This window comes from Eubalaena glacialis, chromosome 11, assembly GCF_028564815.1.
Source record: "Eubalaena glacialis isolate mEubGla1 chromosome 11, mEubGla1.1.hap2.+ XY, whole genome shotgun sequence".
NCBI lineage: Eukaryota > Metazoa > Chordata > Mammalia > Artiodactyla > Balaenidae > Eubalaena > Eubalaena glacialis.
Window position 1 is genome coordinate 48,564,974 of NC_083726.1, and position 17,080 is coordinate 48,582,053.

At 36.7% G+C, this 17,080-nt stretch overlaps 1 protein-coding gene across 3 annotated transcripts in view; it reads right to left on the reverse strand.

The window, feature by feature from the left end:
• Positions 1–8,654: 8,654 nt before the first annotated feature.
• The window catches only part of RAB3IP (RAB3A interacting protein), a 51,375-nt gene continuing 42,949 nt past the window's right edge, over positions 8,655–17,080 (reverse strand). For all 3 annotated transcript variants that reach the window (XM_061204370.1, XM_061204372.1, XM_061204371.1), the window contains exons 9-11: positions 13,631–13,730; positions 13,193–13,262; positions 8,655–8,955 (exon numbers count right to left, since the gene is read on the reverse strand). In XM_061204370.1, coding sequence (XP_061060353.1) covers positions 8,873–8,955; positions 13,193–13,262; positions 13,631–13,730 — 253 coding nt within the window. In that variant the 3' untranslated portion in view covers positions 8,655–8,872. The remainder of the gene's footprint in view (positions 8,956–13,192; positions 13,263–13,630; positions 13,731–17,080) is intronic.

A 17,080-nucleotide genomic window follows, 5' to 3' on the forward strand; every position in this document is an offset into this window, starting at 1 on the left:
TCTTGAATAGCAATCTAACGTAGCTGTCATTTGGGTTTGTTTTGGTATAGACATTTCCTAAGAACATCAATAGATAAATAGATCAAAGCTGAGCAGCTGTGGTTAAATCTGGGGATGTAATGATGGGAACCTTGTCTTTCTTAAGACTGTCCCTGAGACTGATAGCTCCAGAATTCTCGTACTCATATCACAGTCCTTCCTCTTGAACTCAGAGTGTTTGTGGGCTTGTACTTCCTTGACAGCTGCCTTTGGCAAGGGTTTCTATTCTTTAGCAAGCTTGCTCCTCTTCTCTGATATTTTTTTCCATTTTAAAAAGGTTCATGCATTGTTTTCCAAGCTGATTTTTATTATTTCTCTGTTAACAATAACCACTATGGAAACCGAGTTTGGGTTGAGTTTGGGTTTATGGATTTATTTTTCCTTTTTTTTTTGGCCACACCATGCAGCATGCAGGATCTTAGTTCCCTGACCAGGGATCGAACATGCACCCCCTGCAGTGGAAGTGTGGAGTCTTAATCACTGGACCACCAGGGAAGTCCCTGGATTTATTTTTCTAAGAAGCCACGAGAGGACATTAAGTAGGAAGTGACATTCTGATTTTTGTTTTTAAAAGGATCATGTTGGCTGCTATCAGTGATTGTAGAAGGGCAGGAGTGGAAGCAAGTACACCAAGTAAGAGATTATTGCAGGAGCCCAGGTGAAAGATGATGATGGCTTGGACTGAGTGGAAGTAGTGGACAAGGAGAGGAGTGGATGGATCCAAGATATGTTTTGGAGAGAGTTGACGGGACTTGCTGATGGATTGGATTGTGGTGGTGGTGACAGAAACGGAGAAATCAAGAATAAGCCCTAGATTGTTGCTTAAGCAACTCGGCAGGTATTTAGCCATGTTAGATTTGAGATGTCCATTTGAAATCCAAGTGGAGTGACTGTGTAGGCAAATGGATACAAGAGTCTGGAGCTAGGGAAGGATTAATGCCAGGGTTGGAGAGGCACAGTTATGAGCAATGGTTACATAAAGTTTTTAAGACCGTGAGCCTAAATGAGACGATCTAAAGAATATTGAAAGAGAAAGGGGCCCAGGGCAAAAATCTCAGGATTCCAGTATTTAAAAGCTGTGCTGAGAAAGAGCCAGCTAGAGCTTGACCAGAGCTGTCACAGAAAACTCCCAATTTCCAACCATGACTTAGAAAGACCTACACAGTCGGACCCTGCTTAACCTTCCAATTTTCTCTTACCACTCTTCCTACCACCAACTGCACACTAGCTCTTCTTGCCGTTTTTTGTTTCTTCCTCAGGGGTTTACACCAGCTTTAAAACGCTCTCCCTACTCTCCTCCCTTCTCAAGACCGGATCTCCTCAGAGCCCCGCCTAAAAATGTCAAGTCCTAAATGTGGCCTTTCCTCACCACCTAATCTGAAGTAGTCATTCATTCCCTCTAGCCATTATCCCATTTTAATTATATAGAGAGGACGTGTCCCATCTTTTAACATTTGTCTTTTTGTCCATTTCTCACTACACTGAGAGCTCCATGAGAATTCGGACCTTGCCTGTCTTGCTCACTGCAGCTCCTGTAACACCTACAACAGCTCCTGACACATATAAGACTCTCATATATGTGTGAATGAATGAAAGAATGAATGGATTTAGTGTGGAGGAATTCTCTTTCTAGAAGTTCTACAAATTATAGATATTACTGGGTCTTTATTTGCCCACATATCAAAGACAAGAAACTTAGCATCTCTTAAGATGGTACTGCATCCCATGAGGAAAACAAAAAAGTATTTTCTAGCACAAACGTTAAATACAAATACATATTCACACTGCTTTGGACTGTTTTAAACATTGTGCCTTATAGGAAAAAAAAAAATCTATGTAGGGAAAAACAATGAAGAAAATCTTTGAGAATAAAAGCTTCTGAATAAAAGCAAACCCGTTTTAGACTGAGTGCACAAAACAAAAAAACACAGGATTTACATGGTGGTGGTGAAAGTGGGTAGGTTGGTAGTTGCAACTTCTTTCCAGGACTGAACAAACAAACCTTTGTTCTTTCAGTGTAGGTGCTTAGTCAAAGGCTGTGGGTTTTCAGAGCTGGGAGAGATGCTTGGAGAATGCTTGATCCAGCTTTATGGAGGAGGTCAGAGAGGAGTGGCCACCTGCTTAACCTCTCAGGTTTTGGGGAACCAAGCCTGGACCAGAATGTATGTCTTCTGAGCAACTCCCAATAAAAAACCACAAGATAGTAATAAACACAGAGTTCTCTCCACTGGGCCAGGCTCTCTCCCCAGCTCTGAACTTACAGAAATGTATCAAAGTTTTTCCCTCTTTTTTCAGAATTGGTAATCAGGGTGATTAAATTCTGTGTAGAAATACTCTCAAGAATCTAAATTGTTAGTCAGCACCCTAACTCTTCCCTCTCCTCCACCTTGTCATTCCAACTAGCTCCTCTGTAGTCAGTCTTTTTCGTAGGTTTTTCCTCTCTCTGTCATAGTAGCTCAGGGCTCAGTGTCATACTTCTCTGACTCCAAAGTATCCCTAAAGCTCTCGTCTGATCTCATGGCTAACTACTCCCAAATTTATCTGCTGGCCTGTCCGTATCATTGAATTTAGACCTGTATATCCAATACCTACTTAACATTTCCACTTTGATCCTTAACAGGCATCTCAAACAATGTGTCAGACACTAAATTCTTGTCTCTATTCCACCATGTGTAATATAACCCATCCCAGATTTCCTCATCTCAATAAATTGCAGCAATAGCTAAAGCCAAAAGCCTAGGTTTCAGAACCGATTTCTCTTTCCTTTCCTTCTTCCAATTCATCAACAGGTCCTGTTATCCCTTTTAGTTTTTGGAATTCAGATTTATATAATTGGACTAATCATAATCCTTGGTTTGTAACACCCCACTATCATGGTCTGTGCATGATTCTATTAATTCATTTGTTCATGCATTTACTTTAAATGACAACTGAACCCATCATCCAATCCAGGGACTAGAACATTATCAATGATTTACTCATATATTTGCGGCTCCCAGTTCTCTCTCCTTATCTCCCTCTCATCCAAAGGTAACCCCATCCTGAACTTTGTGTTTATTACTATCTTGTGGTTTTTTATTAATAGTTTTGTCTCATATACATAGACGCCTAAACAATTCGTATTAGTAGTTTTTGAACTTCATGAGAAAAGTATTATGCCATGTGTAGCCTTCTGAGTGTTTTACTTTTTCATTCAATTTATGTTGCTATGTTCCATGTGAGCACACAATACTTTACCCTCCTGTAGATGGACATTTGGGTTTTTCCCAGGACATTATTATATATGTATTCTGGGACACTTTGTGCAAGTATTTCTCTTGAGTATATGCCTAAAAGTGGAATTGCTAGGCTATGGGCAACTAATGTTCAACTTTTCAAATGAATGGTTTTTCAGTAGTAGATACACATTGACATTCCCATTAGCAATATATGAGTAATCCTATTGATTGAAATTCTCTTCAAAACTTGACTGTGTTGGGCTTTTTAACTTTTGCTAGTTGGATAAATTTAAACATATTACTGAGGTCTTGACAGTTTATCTGATTATTAACAGAAATTAAAACCTCTTAATATGTGTATTGGCCCATATGCACTTCCAGTTCTGTGGAGGACCTGTTTCAGTCTTTCATCCATTTTTCTGTTAGGTTTTTTTCCTTATGGATTTGTAGAATTTCTGTATATATTCTTAATATTAATCTATTATTGGTTATGAGTTTTGCAAATTTCTTCTTACAGTTTACAGTTTGGCTTTAATATGTCTAAATTAACAATTTATAACAAAGCACTATTTTCTTTTACATTTATTTATCTTTCATGGTCTCTTTTGCTTCCAGTTTAAGAAGTCCTTCTTAAAGCAGGATCAGGAAGATATTCACCTACATTTTTGAAATATGTTTCAACTATATTTTCTACATCAAAATTTTTAGTTTTAACTATATTTTCTACATCAAAATTTCTAAAGTTTCAGGACACTTAAAACAGTTGTTTTTATGTATGGTGTGAAGAAGAGATCCAATTCTGTATATTCCTCTTTTTTTGTCAGCTCTACTTAATAGTCCTTTCTATCATTGATCTACCATGCCTTCTCTGTCAATATGAAATTTACACCTATGCATGGGTCTGCATTGGGGCTCTCTATTCTATTCCACTGGCCATTTTTCCTGTTTCTGCACTCATGTCACACTCTTAAATACTTCAGCCTTATAAGAAGTCCTTCTCACAGGATAAATTATCCCTCCTTTTTCTTCAGAAGTGCCTTGGTCATTCTTCATCCTTCACCGCATCACATAAATTTCATTTTGTCAATTCAAGGAGAAATGTTGGGATTTAGTTTGGAGATGCACTAAATCTATATATCAACTTGGAGAGAATTAACATCTTTTTTTTTTAATGTGATTTTTCAGGCTTTATTTATTTATTATTTATTTTTTTTGGCTGTGTTGGGTCTTCATTGCTGCATGCAGGCTTTCTCTAGTTGCGGCGAATGGGGGTCTGCTCGTTGCAGTGTGAGGGCTTCTCATTGCGGTGGCTTCTCTTGCTGCAGAGCATGGGCTCTAGGCACGCGGGCTCAGTAGTTGTGGCATGCGGGCTTCGGTAGTTGTGGCTTGCAGGCTCTAGGGCGCAGGCTCAGTAGTTGTGGCACACGGGCTTAGTTGCTCTGTGGCATGTGGGATCTTCCCGGACCAGGGCTCGAACCCATGTCCCCTTCATTGGCAGGCAGATTCTTAACCACTGTGCCACCAGGAAAGCCCAACATCTTTTATATTGTCTTTCTATCCATGAACATAGGATCAATCTAGTCCTTATTGTCTTTTAGTAAAGTTTTATAACTTTCTGCACACAGGTCTGTGTACAGATTACACAGTAATCTAACCAAATCTAATCTTTGGTTAGATTACTTACCACTTTAGAATTACGTTTGCAATTGTTTGGTCTTAAAAAGTCTATTTTCTAATTGTTTGAGGTTGGTGCATGTAAGTATAATTCACAATTACATACTGATCCCTTATTTAGCCACCTAATATTTTGATGGAAGATTTTTTTTATTTCCTATGTAGACAATCACATCATAAGCAAATAAGGACAGTTTACTTTCTCCTTTCCAATCATTATATCTTTATCTTCCTCATGGTGCTGCACTGGCTAACATTTATAGTACAATTCTGAATAAAAGTGAAGACAGTGGTCATCTTTATCCTATTGTTCACTTCAAAGAGAATGTTTCTAATGTTTCCTCTCTTAGGGTGATGTTTATTATAGGATGCTTGAAGATACCCTTTACCAAGTTGAGAAGTACCCTTTCGTCTACAGATTACTAAAGTAAAGTTATTAATGAGCATTTTTATCAAATGTTTTTCTCCATCTATGGATGTTTTTTCACTTTTATTCTGTAAATGCAGCAAATATTTATAAATTCAGTTTGCCTTTGCATATATATTCAAGACAAAACGGGCCTATAATCTTCCTTTTCTGTATTGCCCCCATCTGGTTTTACTATCAGTTATATTGGTTTTTGATGTAGGTGACATACTTATTCTGTTCTCCAGAATATATCTAAGATTAGAACACCCATTCTTTAAAGTGTGGTAAAACCACCTATGCCTCGAGTTTTCTTCACGGGAGGATTTCTAACTACTTCCTTTCCTTTAATAGCAGTAGTACTGCTCAGGCTTCTGACTTCTTCTTAACCAAAATATAACACGTTTTTTCTAGGAATTTTCCCTTTTGCCTAAATTTTGAAACTTACTGCCATGTTGTTTATAACATCCGTTAGTATGTGCAGTGACATATGCCTTTTCATTCCCAGTATGGGTTATTTGTGCATTTTCTCTTTCTCCAGGATAAACTTGCCAGAAATTTGTCTATTTTGTTCATCTTTTCAAAGACTCAATAGCTTTTATGATCTTCTACTGCATTCTTGTTTTCTCTTTCTGCTCTTATCTCCTTCATCTTGTTCTCCTATAACTTCTTTAATTGGACACTCAGCTCATTTAAAAAATATAAATAAGGATTTAAAGCTATAAACTTTTCCTTGAAGCACTTTCTCTGTATCCTTGTAAGTTCTGATATTATTAGTCAGCTCTTAGTATTTTTAAATTTCTCCATTTTTATTATTTCTATTTTCTCATTAAGTCTTCTTGGTGCACTCAATTTTTAGTATTATGTAAAACCCATCTCTATGTCTAATAATATTTTTGTCCTATCATGTTTTTTTCTGATAACAGTACAACCACTCTAGCTTTCTTTTGGTATTTTCCTGGTATCTTTTTTCCATTCTTTTATTCCAACATTTCCATGTCCTTATGCTTTGTTTAGTTATCATATACTTTAATCCAATTTGACTATCTTTTTACTTACTTTTTATTTCCATATCATACTCTTTTTCTCTACTTGGTCTCTTCACTTTTAATTGATTATCTCCATTTTTCATCTAACAAGAACTTTAATATATCCCCATGCTCTCTGGTCTCCTCCCATTCCCATTGTGTTGATATTGTAAAGAATTTTAGTTCTAGATTGTTATGGATATACTTGAAGTTTTAAATTTTTCTTTAGCCTTACTTTTTTATTCTTTTTATCAACAAACTTTCTCTACGTATCTGATCACTTTTCTTCCCAAATCTCAAAGCATCTCCTGGATTTGTTTCTCTTTTAAATTTAGTATTTTCTCCAGAAGTGTGTCTTTTTTTTTTTTTTTAAATTTATTTATTTACTGGCCACGCCATGCGGCATGCAGGATCCTAGTTCCCTGACCAGGGATCGAACCTGTGCCCCCTGCATTGGGAGCATGGAGTCTTAACTACTGGACCGCCAGGGAAGCTCCCCAATTTTTTTTTTTTTTTCTGGCTGCGTTGGATCTTTGTTGCTGCACACAGGCTCTCTAGTTGCAGTGAGCGGGGACTACTCTTCGTTGCGGTGCACAGGCCTCTCATTGCAGTGGCTTCTCTTGTTGTGGAGCACAGGCTCTAGGTGCATGGGCTTCAGTAGTTGCATCACGCAGACTCAGTAGTTGCGGCATGCGGGCTCTAGGGCGTGCAGGCTTCAGTAGTTGTGGCACATGGGCTCAGTAGTTGTGGCTCGCAGCTTTTAGAGTGCAGGCTCGGTAGTTGTGGTGCATGGTCTTAGCTGCTCCGCGGCATGTGGGATCTTCCCAGACCAGGGCTCAAACCTGTGTCCCCTGCATTGGCAGGTGGATTCTTAACCACTGTGCCACCAGGGAAGCCCCTCCAAAGTGTTTTTAATTTGCATCTTTGTGTGGAAAATCTTCTGAAGCTCTGAAAGCCTGAGTGCATGTTTATTATGCCCTCACATTAGAACTATCAAGACATAAAATTCTAGTTTCAAATTTCTTTTCATGTTCAATTTCATATTCTTGAGGTGGGCATGGTAATGATGGTTTCTGCCATACCATTCTCAAATATCCTTTTGTCTGTGGGCTTCCATCCATCCTGGTGACTGAGTCTTCTATATGTAAGGTTGACCAAACCTTTGAGACAGGACTGAAAGTAATACCACCTTCAGAACACCAGTTCTCTCATACACATCTGCTGTGAATATAAATTGGTTCAACTTTTCTAGATGGCAATTTGGCAATGCAGATCAAATATTTTAAAATACACATGTACCTTGCCTGACCCAACAATTTTACTTCTAGGCATCTATACGAAGGAAATAAGCCAACAATGTTCAAAGAAGTATACACAAGGATCCTCATCACACCATTATGACATGAAAAAGAAATTTTAAACAAACTAATCACCAAACACAATTAGTTACCATCCTATAATCAAAACCTTACATTGATCCAGATTTGTAGAATTTTTAAGTAAAAAAAAAAGAAAGTCTACTTTTTGTTTTAGAAATGTACACACATAGGTAGAAAATATCTGTAAGTCTATTCTTCAAAAATATTGAGTAGCTTTCTCTAGATGGTTGGACTAAAGTGGTTTCTCATTTCTTCTTTTTGTTTTTCTGTACTTCACTATACTTCTATCATGAAACTATTTACTTTTATAATTAATATTAATCAATAGTTTTTCCAATTTGTTTTACAATTTGAAACTGACAGATCGAGTGGCTCTGTGATCAGTGTATCCTTTGCAAGTATCACTCTTTCAACCCACACCCCTTCCAACTCCCCAGAGCACACATCAAACTCCTAATTTATCTTTATACCCTTTCAATGATTACTACAGTGCTCAATGTATGTAAAGTATAAATACACTACATCAAGATGTTCAAGGCTGCATCTCTAGAATAAAATGTGACTGTCCTCTATTAATCACCATAATAAAGGGATTCTTTAAGTTACAGAGAACAGAATGAACAAAAGTAACTTTCTTTTCAGAAGTCTGTCTTTAAATAAAATCTTTTTTTCAATCCTAACATACAAAACAGACAAAAATAGAGTCATTCTAGTGGGGGGAAGGAAGCTGATCCTGTTCACTTAGTCTTCCTGTCTTTTGCAGGCTGCTATGAAGTTTGAGAACTATAATTCAATATATTCAGCTGACCCTATGTATCATGTCAGAGCTAGAAGAGAAAGCAAAAACACACTCAATCTAATATTTATTTATTTAGCTTTTTTTTTTGCAACTATAAATTACAATCACTAGTACACCTGTAATTCTTTATAGTGTGTTCAACTAAAGAATAAGCAAACACAGCATAGGTCAGTTTAAAAGAAATCACAGTACTTCTCAGTGTAATTTGCAAAAGAGGGAAAAAGTCTTGGACCCACTCCTTGGAAGGAAATAAATATCAAGTAACCATAAAAATATTCAGTCATTTTCCAGGTCTTCAGGGAGGTTCATGCATGGTCCCAGGCAGAGCATCACAGTTCCTCTTTGAAATATCCCAGCTTTGCCAATGACATCTCTTTTCTCAACTGCATAACTTCCCAAAACATTTGATCAACTACACAGACAGAAAAGAGAAACACATAAATCATAAACTATTATCTTAATTATTTTTAATCTGTTTCACTGAAAATTTAAGATTAGCTGAAATGCCAGTTGGGCATCTCCTAATGATGTACCTAATGCTTAGACATGCTATCACTATTTCACACTAACTTCTCCATGTACTTGTGAGCATCCCAGTTTTATGAATAAATAAGCAGTATTTACCAATTTTGCTACAACGATTTGTTAGATACATCAATGACTGACTACCATTTTAGCCCAAAAGAAGGTAGGCATCTCAGTGTCCTGAGTAACTGGCAATGCTGCTGCCTTCTTGAGTAACTACACTCAGTGCTCAATTACACAAGTTATTATCTAACTTATGCATCTTCTTGCTATAGTTTGCTGTATCTTGGCCATTTTTCACTTTTCATTAAAACTAACAGAGTAAACAGGAAAAAAAGGAAAACAAGAGACAGTCCAGAGAACTTAGTAACATTCTTTGTAATAATAGGGAAAGATTTTGTGTAGGGCTCAATTAGAAATAAAAATAAATGCAGAGGATGAACCGTAAATTTCAATTATCTGTGCTTCTGAAAGTCCCCTCTATAAGTGGGAAGAAATTTGCTCTATGTTTTAGATAATAAAAGGTCTCTCTCTGACATATGATCAGATTAGATTGATTTAGATCAGTGGTTCTCAACCTGGGAGAATGTGTCCCCAGGTGTGCGTTTGGCAATGCCTGGATACATTTTTCATTACTAGCATCTAGTGAGTAAAGCCCAGGGATGCTATTAAACATCCTACAATGCACAAGACAGCCTCCCACAACAAAGAATTATCCAGTTTAAAATAATAATAGTACCAAGGCTGAGAAACCCTGATTTATATTTAACTGCCTTAAATCCTTTTTAGCACAAGGCACAGATAATAAACAGATTATAAAATTAACAATAATTTACTACAAACTCACTCAGTATACAATGTGTAACAAATGCTGTAAAGTGAAAGAGTAAGAGGAACCAGACAAGATATCACTTTTATCACCATCACCACAACCACTCATGATCCCTTCTTCCTGTTTTCACAAAGTAGAGTACCTTTCATTCTTCCCTACAAAAACTTCTTTTTTTATTTTATTTTATTTTTTTATTCAAACAGAAAGTCACAAAAATTATAATCATCCTCATCAGTTCACTCAGTCCCATGTAATTAATTTTTTTTTCCATCTTGATCTTTTGTTAGCACTTTTATGAATTCATCAGTTTTCCATTAGAGTTCTGAAAATGCTCATTCATTCAGTTCAGCAGTATAGTCAGTTACCAGAAACTGGTACTTGTCAGTCTTTTCCAAGAATTCCTTGAAGATGAAACCCTTTTATAGGAACAATTTTGCAAAAGCATCAGAGTACACCCAGAACTGTCTATAAATGACAAAAGACTTAAAAATGACCATGGTTAAAGATTTGATGAAAGTTCATAATAATGCAATTGACAAGGAAATTTAGTTATTTCTGAGATATACATTTTAAAGTAATAACTAGAATTGTGACTTATAACATTATACCAGAACATGTAAGTTTAGAAATTTCATGTAATGTCTGAAACATTTATATTAACATATTTCCATACAAATAACCCAAAGAAAGTTTAGTATTAGTTGTTTTTTGTTTGTTTGTTTTTTTATACTGCAGGTTCTTATTAGTCATCAATTTTATACACATCAGTGTATACATGTCAATCCCAATCGCCCAATTCAGCACACCACCATCCCCACCCCACCATGGTTTTCCCCCCTTGGTGTCCATACGTTTGTTCTCTACATCTGTGTCTCAACTTCTGCCCTGCAAACTGGTTCATCTGTACCATTTTTCTAGGTTCCACATACATGCATTAATATACGATATTTGTTTTTCTCTTTCTGACTTACTTCACTCTGTATGACAGTCTCTAGATCCATCTATGTCTCAACAAATGACTCAATTTCGTTCCTTTTTATGGCTGAGTAATATTCCATTGTATATATGTACCACAACTTCTTTATCCATTCGTCTGTCGGTGGGCATTTAGGTTGCTTCCATGACCTGGCTATTGTAAATAGTGCTGCAATGAATATTGGGGTGCATGCATCTTTTTGAATTATGGTTTCCTCTGGGTATATGCCCAGTAGTGGGATAGCTGGATCAAATGGTAATTCTATTTTAAGTTTTTTAAGGAACCTCCATATTGTTCTCCATAGTGGCTGTATCAATATACATTCCCACTGACAGTGCAAGAGGGTTCCCTTTTCTCCACACCTTCTCCAGCATTTGTTGTTTGTAGATTTTCTGATGATGCCCATTCTAACTGGTGTGAGGTGATACCTCATTGTAGTTTTTGACTTGCATTTCTCTAATAATTAGTGATGTTGAACAGCTTTTCATGTGCTTCTTGGCCATCTGTATGTCTTCTTTGGAGAAATGTCTATTATGGTCTTCTGCCCGTTTTTGGATTGGGTTGTTTGTTTCTTTAATATTGAGCTGCATGAGCTGTTTATATATTTTGGAGATTAATCCTTTGTCCGTTGATTCGTTTGCAAATATTTTCTCCCATTCTGAGGGTTGTCTTTTCGTCTTGTTTATGGTTTCCTTTGCTGTGCAAAAGCTTTGAAGTTTCATTAGGTCCCATTTGTTTATTTTTGTTTTTATTTCCATTACTCTAGGAGGTGGATCATAAAAGATCTTGCTGTGATTTATGTCAAAGAGTGCTCTTCCTATGTTTTCCTCTAAGAGTTTTATAGTGTTGGTCTTACATTTAGGTCTCGAATCCATTTTGAGTTTATTTTTGTGTATGGTGTTAGGGAGTGTTCTAATTTCATTCTTTTACATAAAACTTCTTTTTTTAACAAGGAGAAAAAATATGCTTGACAACTTAACACAAATCAACTGTTCTTCAGCTTAAATCATATTATCTACCAATAGGTATTCAAAAAGATTTAAATTTTATTGAAGTCATAAAAAGTACTGTATAGTTTAAAGACTGCTTTTATGCTCTGTGGCCTTTTGAAATTCAACGTTAATTAGAGACAGGTTTCACCCCTTTTCTTTTATGCATTAAAACCTAATTATATGGGATTATAAATAAATGACTGTTTTCAACGTACTAGAGCTTGAAAACGCTAAACTAAGTTTTTATCAACACGACTGATTTTTCCAAAGAATTAAGATTCACTGGTTTACATGACAGAAAGATAGTAGGCATCTACTAGTTTTTAAGTATAAGACAATTTTCAGTGTTTAGAAAAATATAAACAGGAAAATTTCCCACAAATTCAAATACAAAACTGGCATGGACTTGTCCCTAGCCTAGTATCTGCTATTTCTGTTTTAAAACAATCATACATATTAAAAAAAAACCAAAAACAAAACCAAAAAAACAAAACAAAACACTGCTTTGGAGCTGTCAGGCCATATTAGTTTCTATGCCTGGTATTTAAGACATTCGGCTATAAAACCATAAGTAATCATGAAAGACTACATTAAAAATGCCATGAAAGACTACATTAAAAAATATCCAGGAGAGTCCTGGGCTGACTCCCCTGGATATATCATCTGCATGTCTCAGCTGATTTACAACACAGTAATCTTTATTCCACTCAGAATTACACTCAGGACTGCTTTATTAACTCACACATGAAAGTAGAAAATACAGAAAAAAATTTATTGTTAGTGCCTTGTGGGTTCCCATAATTAAAATAAATCTGGGGAATTCCCTGGCGGTCCAGTGGTTAGGACTCTGCACTTCCACTGCAGGGTACACGGGTTTGATCCCTGGTCAGGGAACTAAGATCCCACATGCCACGTGGCATGGCCAAAAATAAAAAATCTATTAAAAAATAAATAAAATAAAGTAAAATAAAATAAATCTGACCATGTCTAGAGCTTGTTCATTTTTATTTCTTAAGGAGTAAATTCAATGGGCTTTATATGCTCCTCTCACACTTACCATCTGGTTTATCATATACCCCTTAAAAGTTAAAACTGATCCTGCTTAAAACTCAAAATTACAGTAAAATGAGGCAAATATAAGGATTAAATACAACATGTTTAAAAGACGCATTTGTTCCCAAATTCTTCACACATTTTATTAGACCTACAAAAGAGATTCAATGTAAATGTACCAATAATAAAGTTTACTTGTGCTTACTATTATGTTCCATACTTTTTACTGAACTTTCATGCAAATATTTTATAATGAATTAAGAACACTCACCATCCTGCTGTTTCACAAGTCCCTGTTGAATATATCGAATATACGTGAAAAAGTTACATACAGAAGTGATCTAGGCCAAAAAGAAAAAAAATGTTAAACAGTCAAATATCTCACATCAAAGCAAGCTTTATTAAAATTTGTGGTTAATGAGGAGCAACTAAGCCCGCACGCCACAACTACTGAGCCTGCGCTCTAGAGCCCTCGAGCCACAACTACTGAGCCCACGAGCCACAACTACTGCAGCCTGCGCGCCCAGAGCCTGTGCTCTGCAACAAGAGAAGCCACCACAACTAGAAGCCCACGCAGCGCAACGAAGAGTAGCCCCCGCTCGCCGCAACTAGAGAAAGCCCATGCACAGCAACGAAGACCCAATGAAGCCAAAAATAAATAAATAAAATAAATAAATTTAAAAAAGAAATTTGTGGTTAAGTTACTTACCCTGTATCTGCAAAAAGGAGAAACATAATAATAATTGCTTGAGTCCCCTAATTTAATTCTGTGTTTACAGGGCTTACTCTGACCTGTGAGAGCACATTTTCTGTAAAATAAGGATAAATTTTAGTTTTTTAAATTAAAAGCATTTTGCCCCTACCTTCTGGACAAGTTGTATATTCATTAAGACAACTAATATATGAGAACCGACCATGTACCAGGCACTTTGTGATGCTGGGCTATAATGATGAAAAAGACAAAATCCCTGCCCTTTGGGGCTTACATTCTAGTATAAGCTTACAGGCATAGCTTTAACCATGGTTCTAGAAATAGAGGCTAAATGTGTTAATATATGTCCTATCCTGGGGCAAATTTACAAATGAGTTATCAGCTGCAGGGAAGCTCTCAGCTTTCCATTGGGACTTCAACTTCTCTCTCAGTTGAAAAAAACTTAAAAGTGACTGCTTAAGTCTCAAAACATGTTATTGACAGCTTGCAGGAGAACAGCTTCCAGATGGGATACTTTTTGGTGTGTTGGGTTGGTATACATGCACTTAATGTGGCACCTAGGCCTAAGAAATACAAAGGAATAAGCTACCGTACAAATACACTGAATCTTAACAATTACACAAAGGGTACACTACATTTAGACATACCAACCTTTCTCTTTGCATACTACAACATGTAAAATTTGGTATGATGGCTTTCTGGCTGGGATTAGGCTGAAAGCCTCTTTTTTTTTTTTTTTTTTTTTTTGCCACACCACTTGTCATGTGGAATCTCAGTTCCCCGACCAGGGATTGAACCTGCGCTCACTGCACTGGAAGTGCGGGGTCTTAACCAGGGGTCTTAACCACTGGACTGCCAGGGGAGTCCCCCTGAAAGCCTCTTGAGAGCAGTGAATGTATTTTATTCATCTTTAAATGCCTGGCACCAAGCATGCGCCTGGCACACAGCAGACATTCAGTGACTGTTGGTTAAGTGACAGGCCACCTGTCACTCCACTGCTCAACAGGATCAGGCTGGACTCACAGCAGCCCAGTTGTCAACCTCCTAAATTAGAAGCTTGACTGAAGATAGCTATCATTCCTTGTCAATGCAAAATTAGTGTAGCTCTAAGTAAAATAAAGCGGCGAATAGCATTTTATACGACATTATAAATTATATAATAAAGAAAAATATATTAAATGAACGTTAATTTGCAGCTATACTTACCAGAAATATGATACAAATGTGCCTCCATATTAAGCAAACACATGGAGAATGTGCATTTAAAAGAGGGTAATTTTGGAAGTGGCCATTCAAATCACAAAAGAATTCTTACCTTTTCAAAGAGATTTAGCCTCATTGTTCCTTTATTAGAAAATTCCTTTAATGATCTACAACAATATTTAAAAGCACTAACTACTAGCTTGGGGAGGATAGACAATCAAGAAATTTAAGGCACAAGTGTTAAAAGTCCTTGGAACTATACTATTTTAAGTATAATTTACACAAGAGAAAAAAGTAACCATCAAACTGATAAAAATCACCTTTTGGAAGCAGACATATACCTGTTTGTCTACTATTTTTCTAATTTTGAAAGGACTCAGGTAAAGTGGTTTTAAGTATCAACTTTTAAAATAATAAAAAAGTGTTTAAGTTATCTCATTTCTAAAGCCAATATATTTTTATTTGAGCTAGGATTCAACACTAAGTCTTCTGACCTCTAATTCCAATGTTTTTTTAACATGCCACACTACCTCAGTATCCCTTAACAGCTCTAGTCCCAAGATTTCAAATCCTTGCTTGCCATTTTCACTTAGGGATGTCAACATGTCTAAATCTAGACCTATCATCTTGTTTCCAAAACCAGAGCCCTTCCTATTGATTTCCAAAAGTTCACAGCATCCCTCTAATCAGTCACCTCTAATTCCTTTTTTTCACGTCTTCCCTCTCCACACACTCACCATCCTCTGAACACACTGTTTTCTTACTCCTTTATTCAGTCATATGTACTGTTCCTTATCTCCCCAATTGCACCCATGCTTCAAAAGCCCAGATCAAATCAAATCCCAAGAACAGTCCCCGATCACCACCAGTGGAATGATCTTGCCTTCCACAAAATTCCCCGAGCACTGTGCCATTCGTTTAGTGATTATCTTGATAACCTCATCCACAAGAGCCATACTTCACATTTCATAAAAGAGGACAACGTCTTCTTTAGTATTCTCCACACAATATGCACTGCAAACACCTTGGTTTCTGGCCCCATTCCAACAAGGACAACAATATTCTTAACGATGTAAATTATTCTCTAAACCTAATCTGTATAATTATTTTACTAAAATACTGTAAAAATCTACTTTAACTGAGATTCTGATTTGTTATCATTTGATATTTGCACAAGTTTAATGTGTGACATATAGTGCAAGCATAAATTTAAAATCCTACAGTAAAAACTGCTATATTTAAAATAAGATATAACATAGAAATTAAAAGTACAAAAAGTATTAATGACCAGGATAAAAATACCCAGGTGTTTGTTGAAGGATAGAATTTAGGAATGAAAATCTCTTCCCCAAAATTCAGAGGCCACCATACTACAGGTGTGGCATGGGGGAGTGTAAAACAGGACATAACTCTAGGTAGACGTGTGGCTCACAGAGCAAATACAGGACTAAGTTACCCAAATACCAACACTGTGTGATGCTGCTGAGAGTGTAACGTGCGTAACAGGAAACAAGAACTATACAACTCCTACGACTGGCTTTAACAGACCTAGTAGTTAATCTCAACCAGCTATTTCCTCCTCTGCCTTCAAAATGGCCTGATGGGATTCAATTATTGCTTGCTGTGAGCTCTCTCGGGCTCTTCGGTCCCCTATACTGATCTAGTTCTTCACCACCAACTAAGCAGCTTCCTCAAAATCTTTTGAAGTCACTTTTTAAACAGCTGTGGCAAACGTTTTATGTACTGTTGGTTTCAGTCTTTCCTCCTCCCGGGACCGGTTGGAAGACAGCTTGCCCTGCTACGAAATGTGGGAGTCACCCCTGAAGGTATACAACTGCCAAATATCTCTCACATATGAGAGGCAGAGCTGTTTATTTACCAAAGTAAGAAAGTTTTATAATGAGAGTAGTAAAGGAGAGGACTAACCAAGCCTTCTGGTACCCTGTTTTCATGCTTGGTAAGACTTGGTCTAATTCACTGTCTTCTCAAACTATTTTTGATGGCAAGCCTCAAAAAGAAATAATTTACACAAAAGCCCAGAACACATAGCTATACATACAACTATAACAAACAAAAATTCTGCTATGACCCACTAAAGAGATTTCATAATCAACTAATGGATTATAACAGGCGGTTTTTAAAGAAGTTTCTAACACCTGATCTACCTGGATCCCACATATACGTTTGTAATTAAAAGGGCTCTCCACTGATGCTAAATTTGAAATCCCCACACTGCCCGGGGAT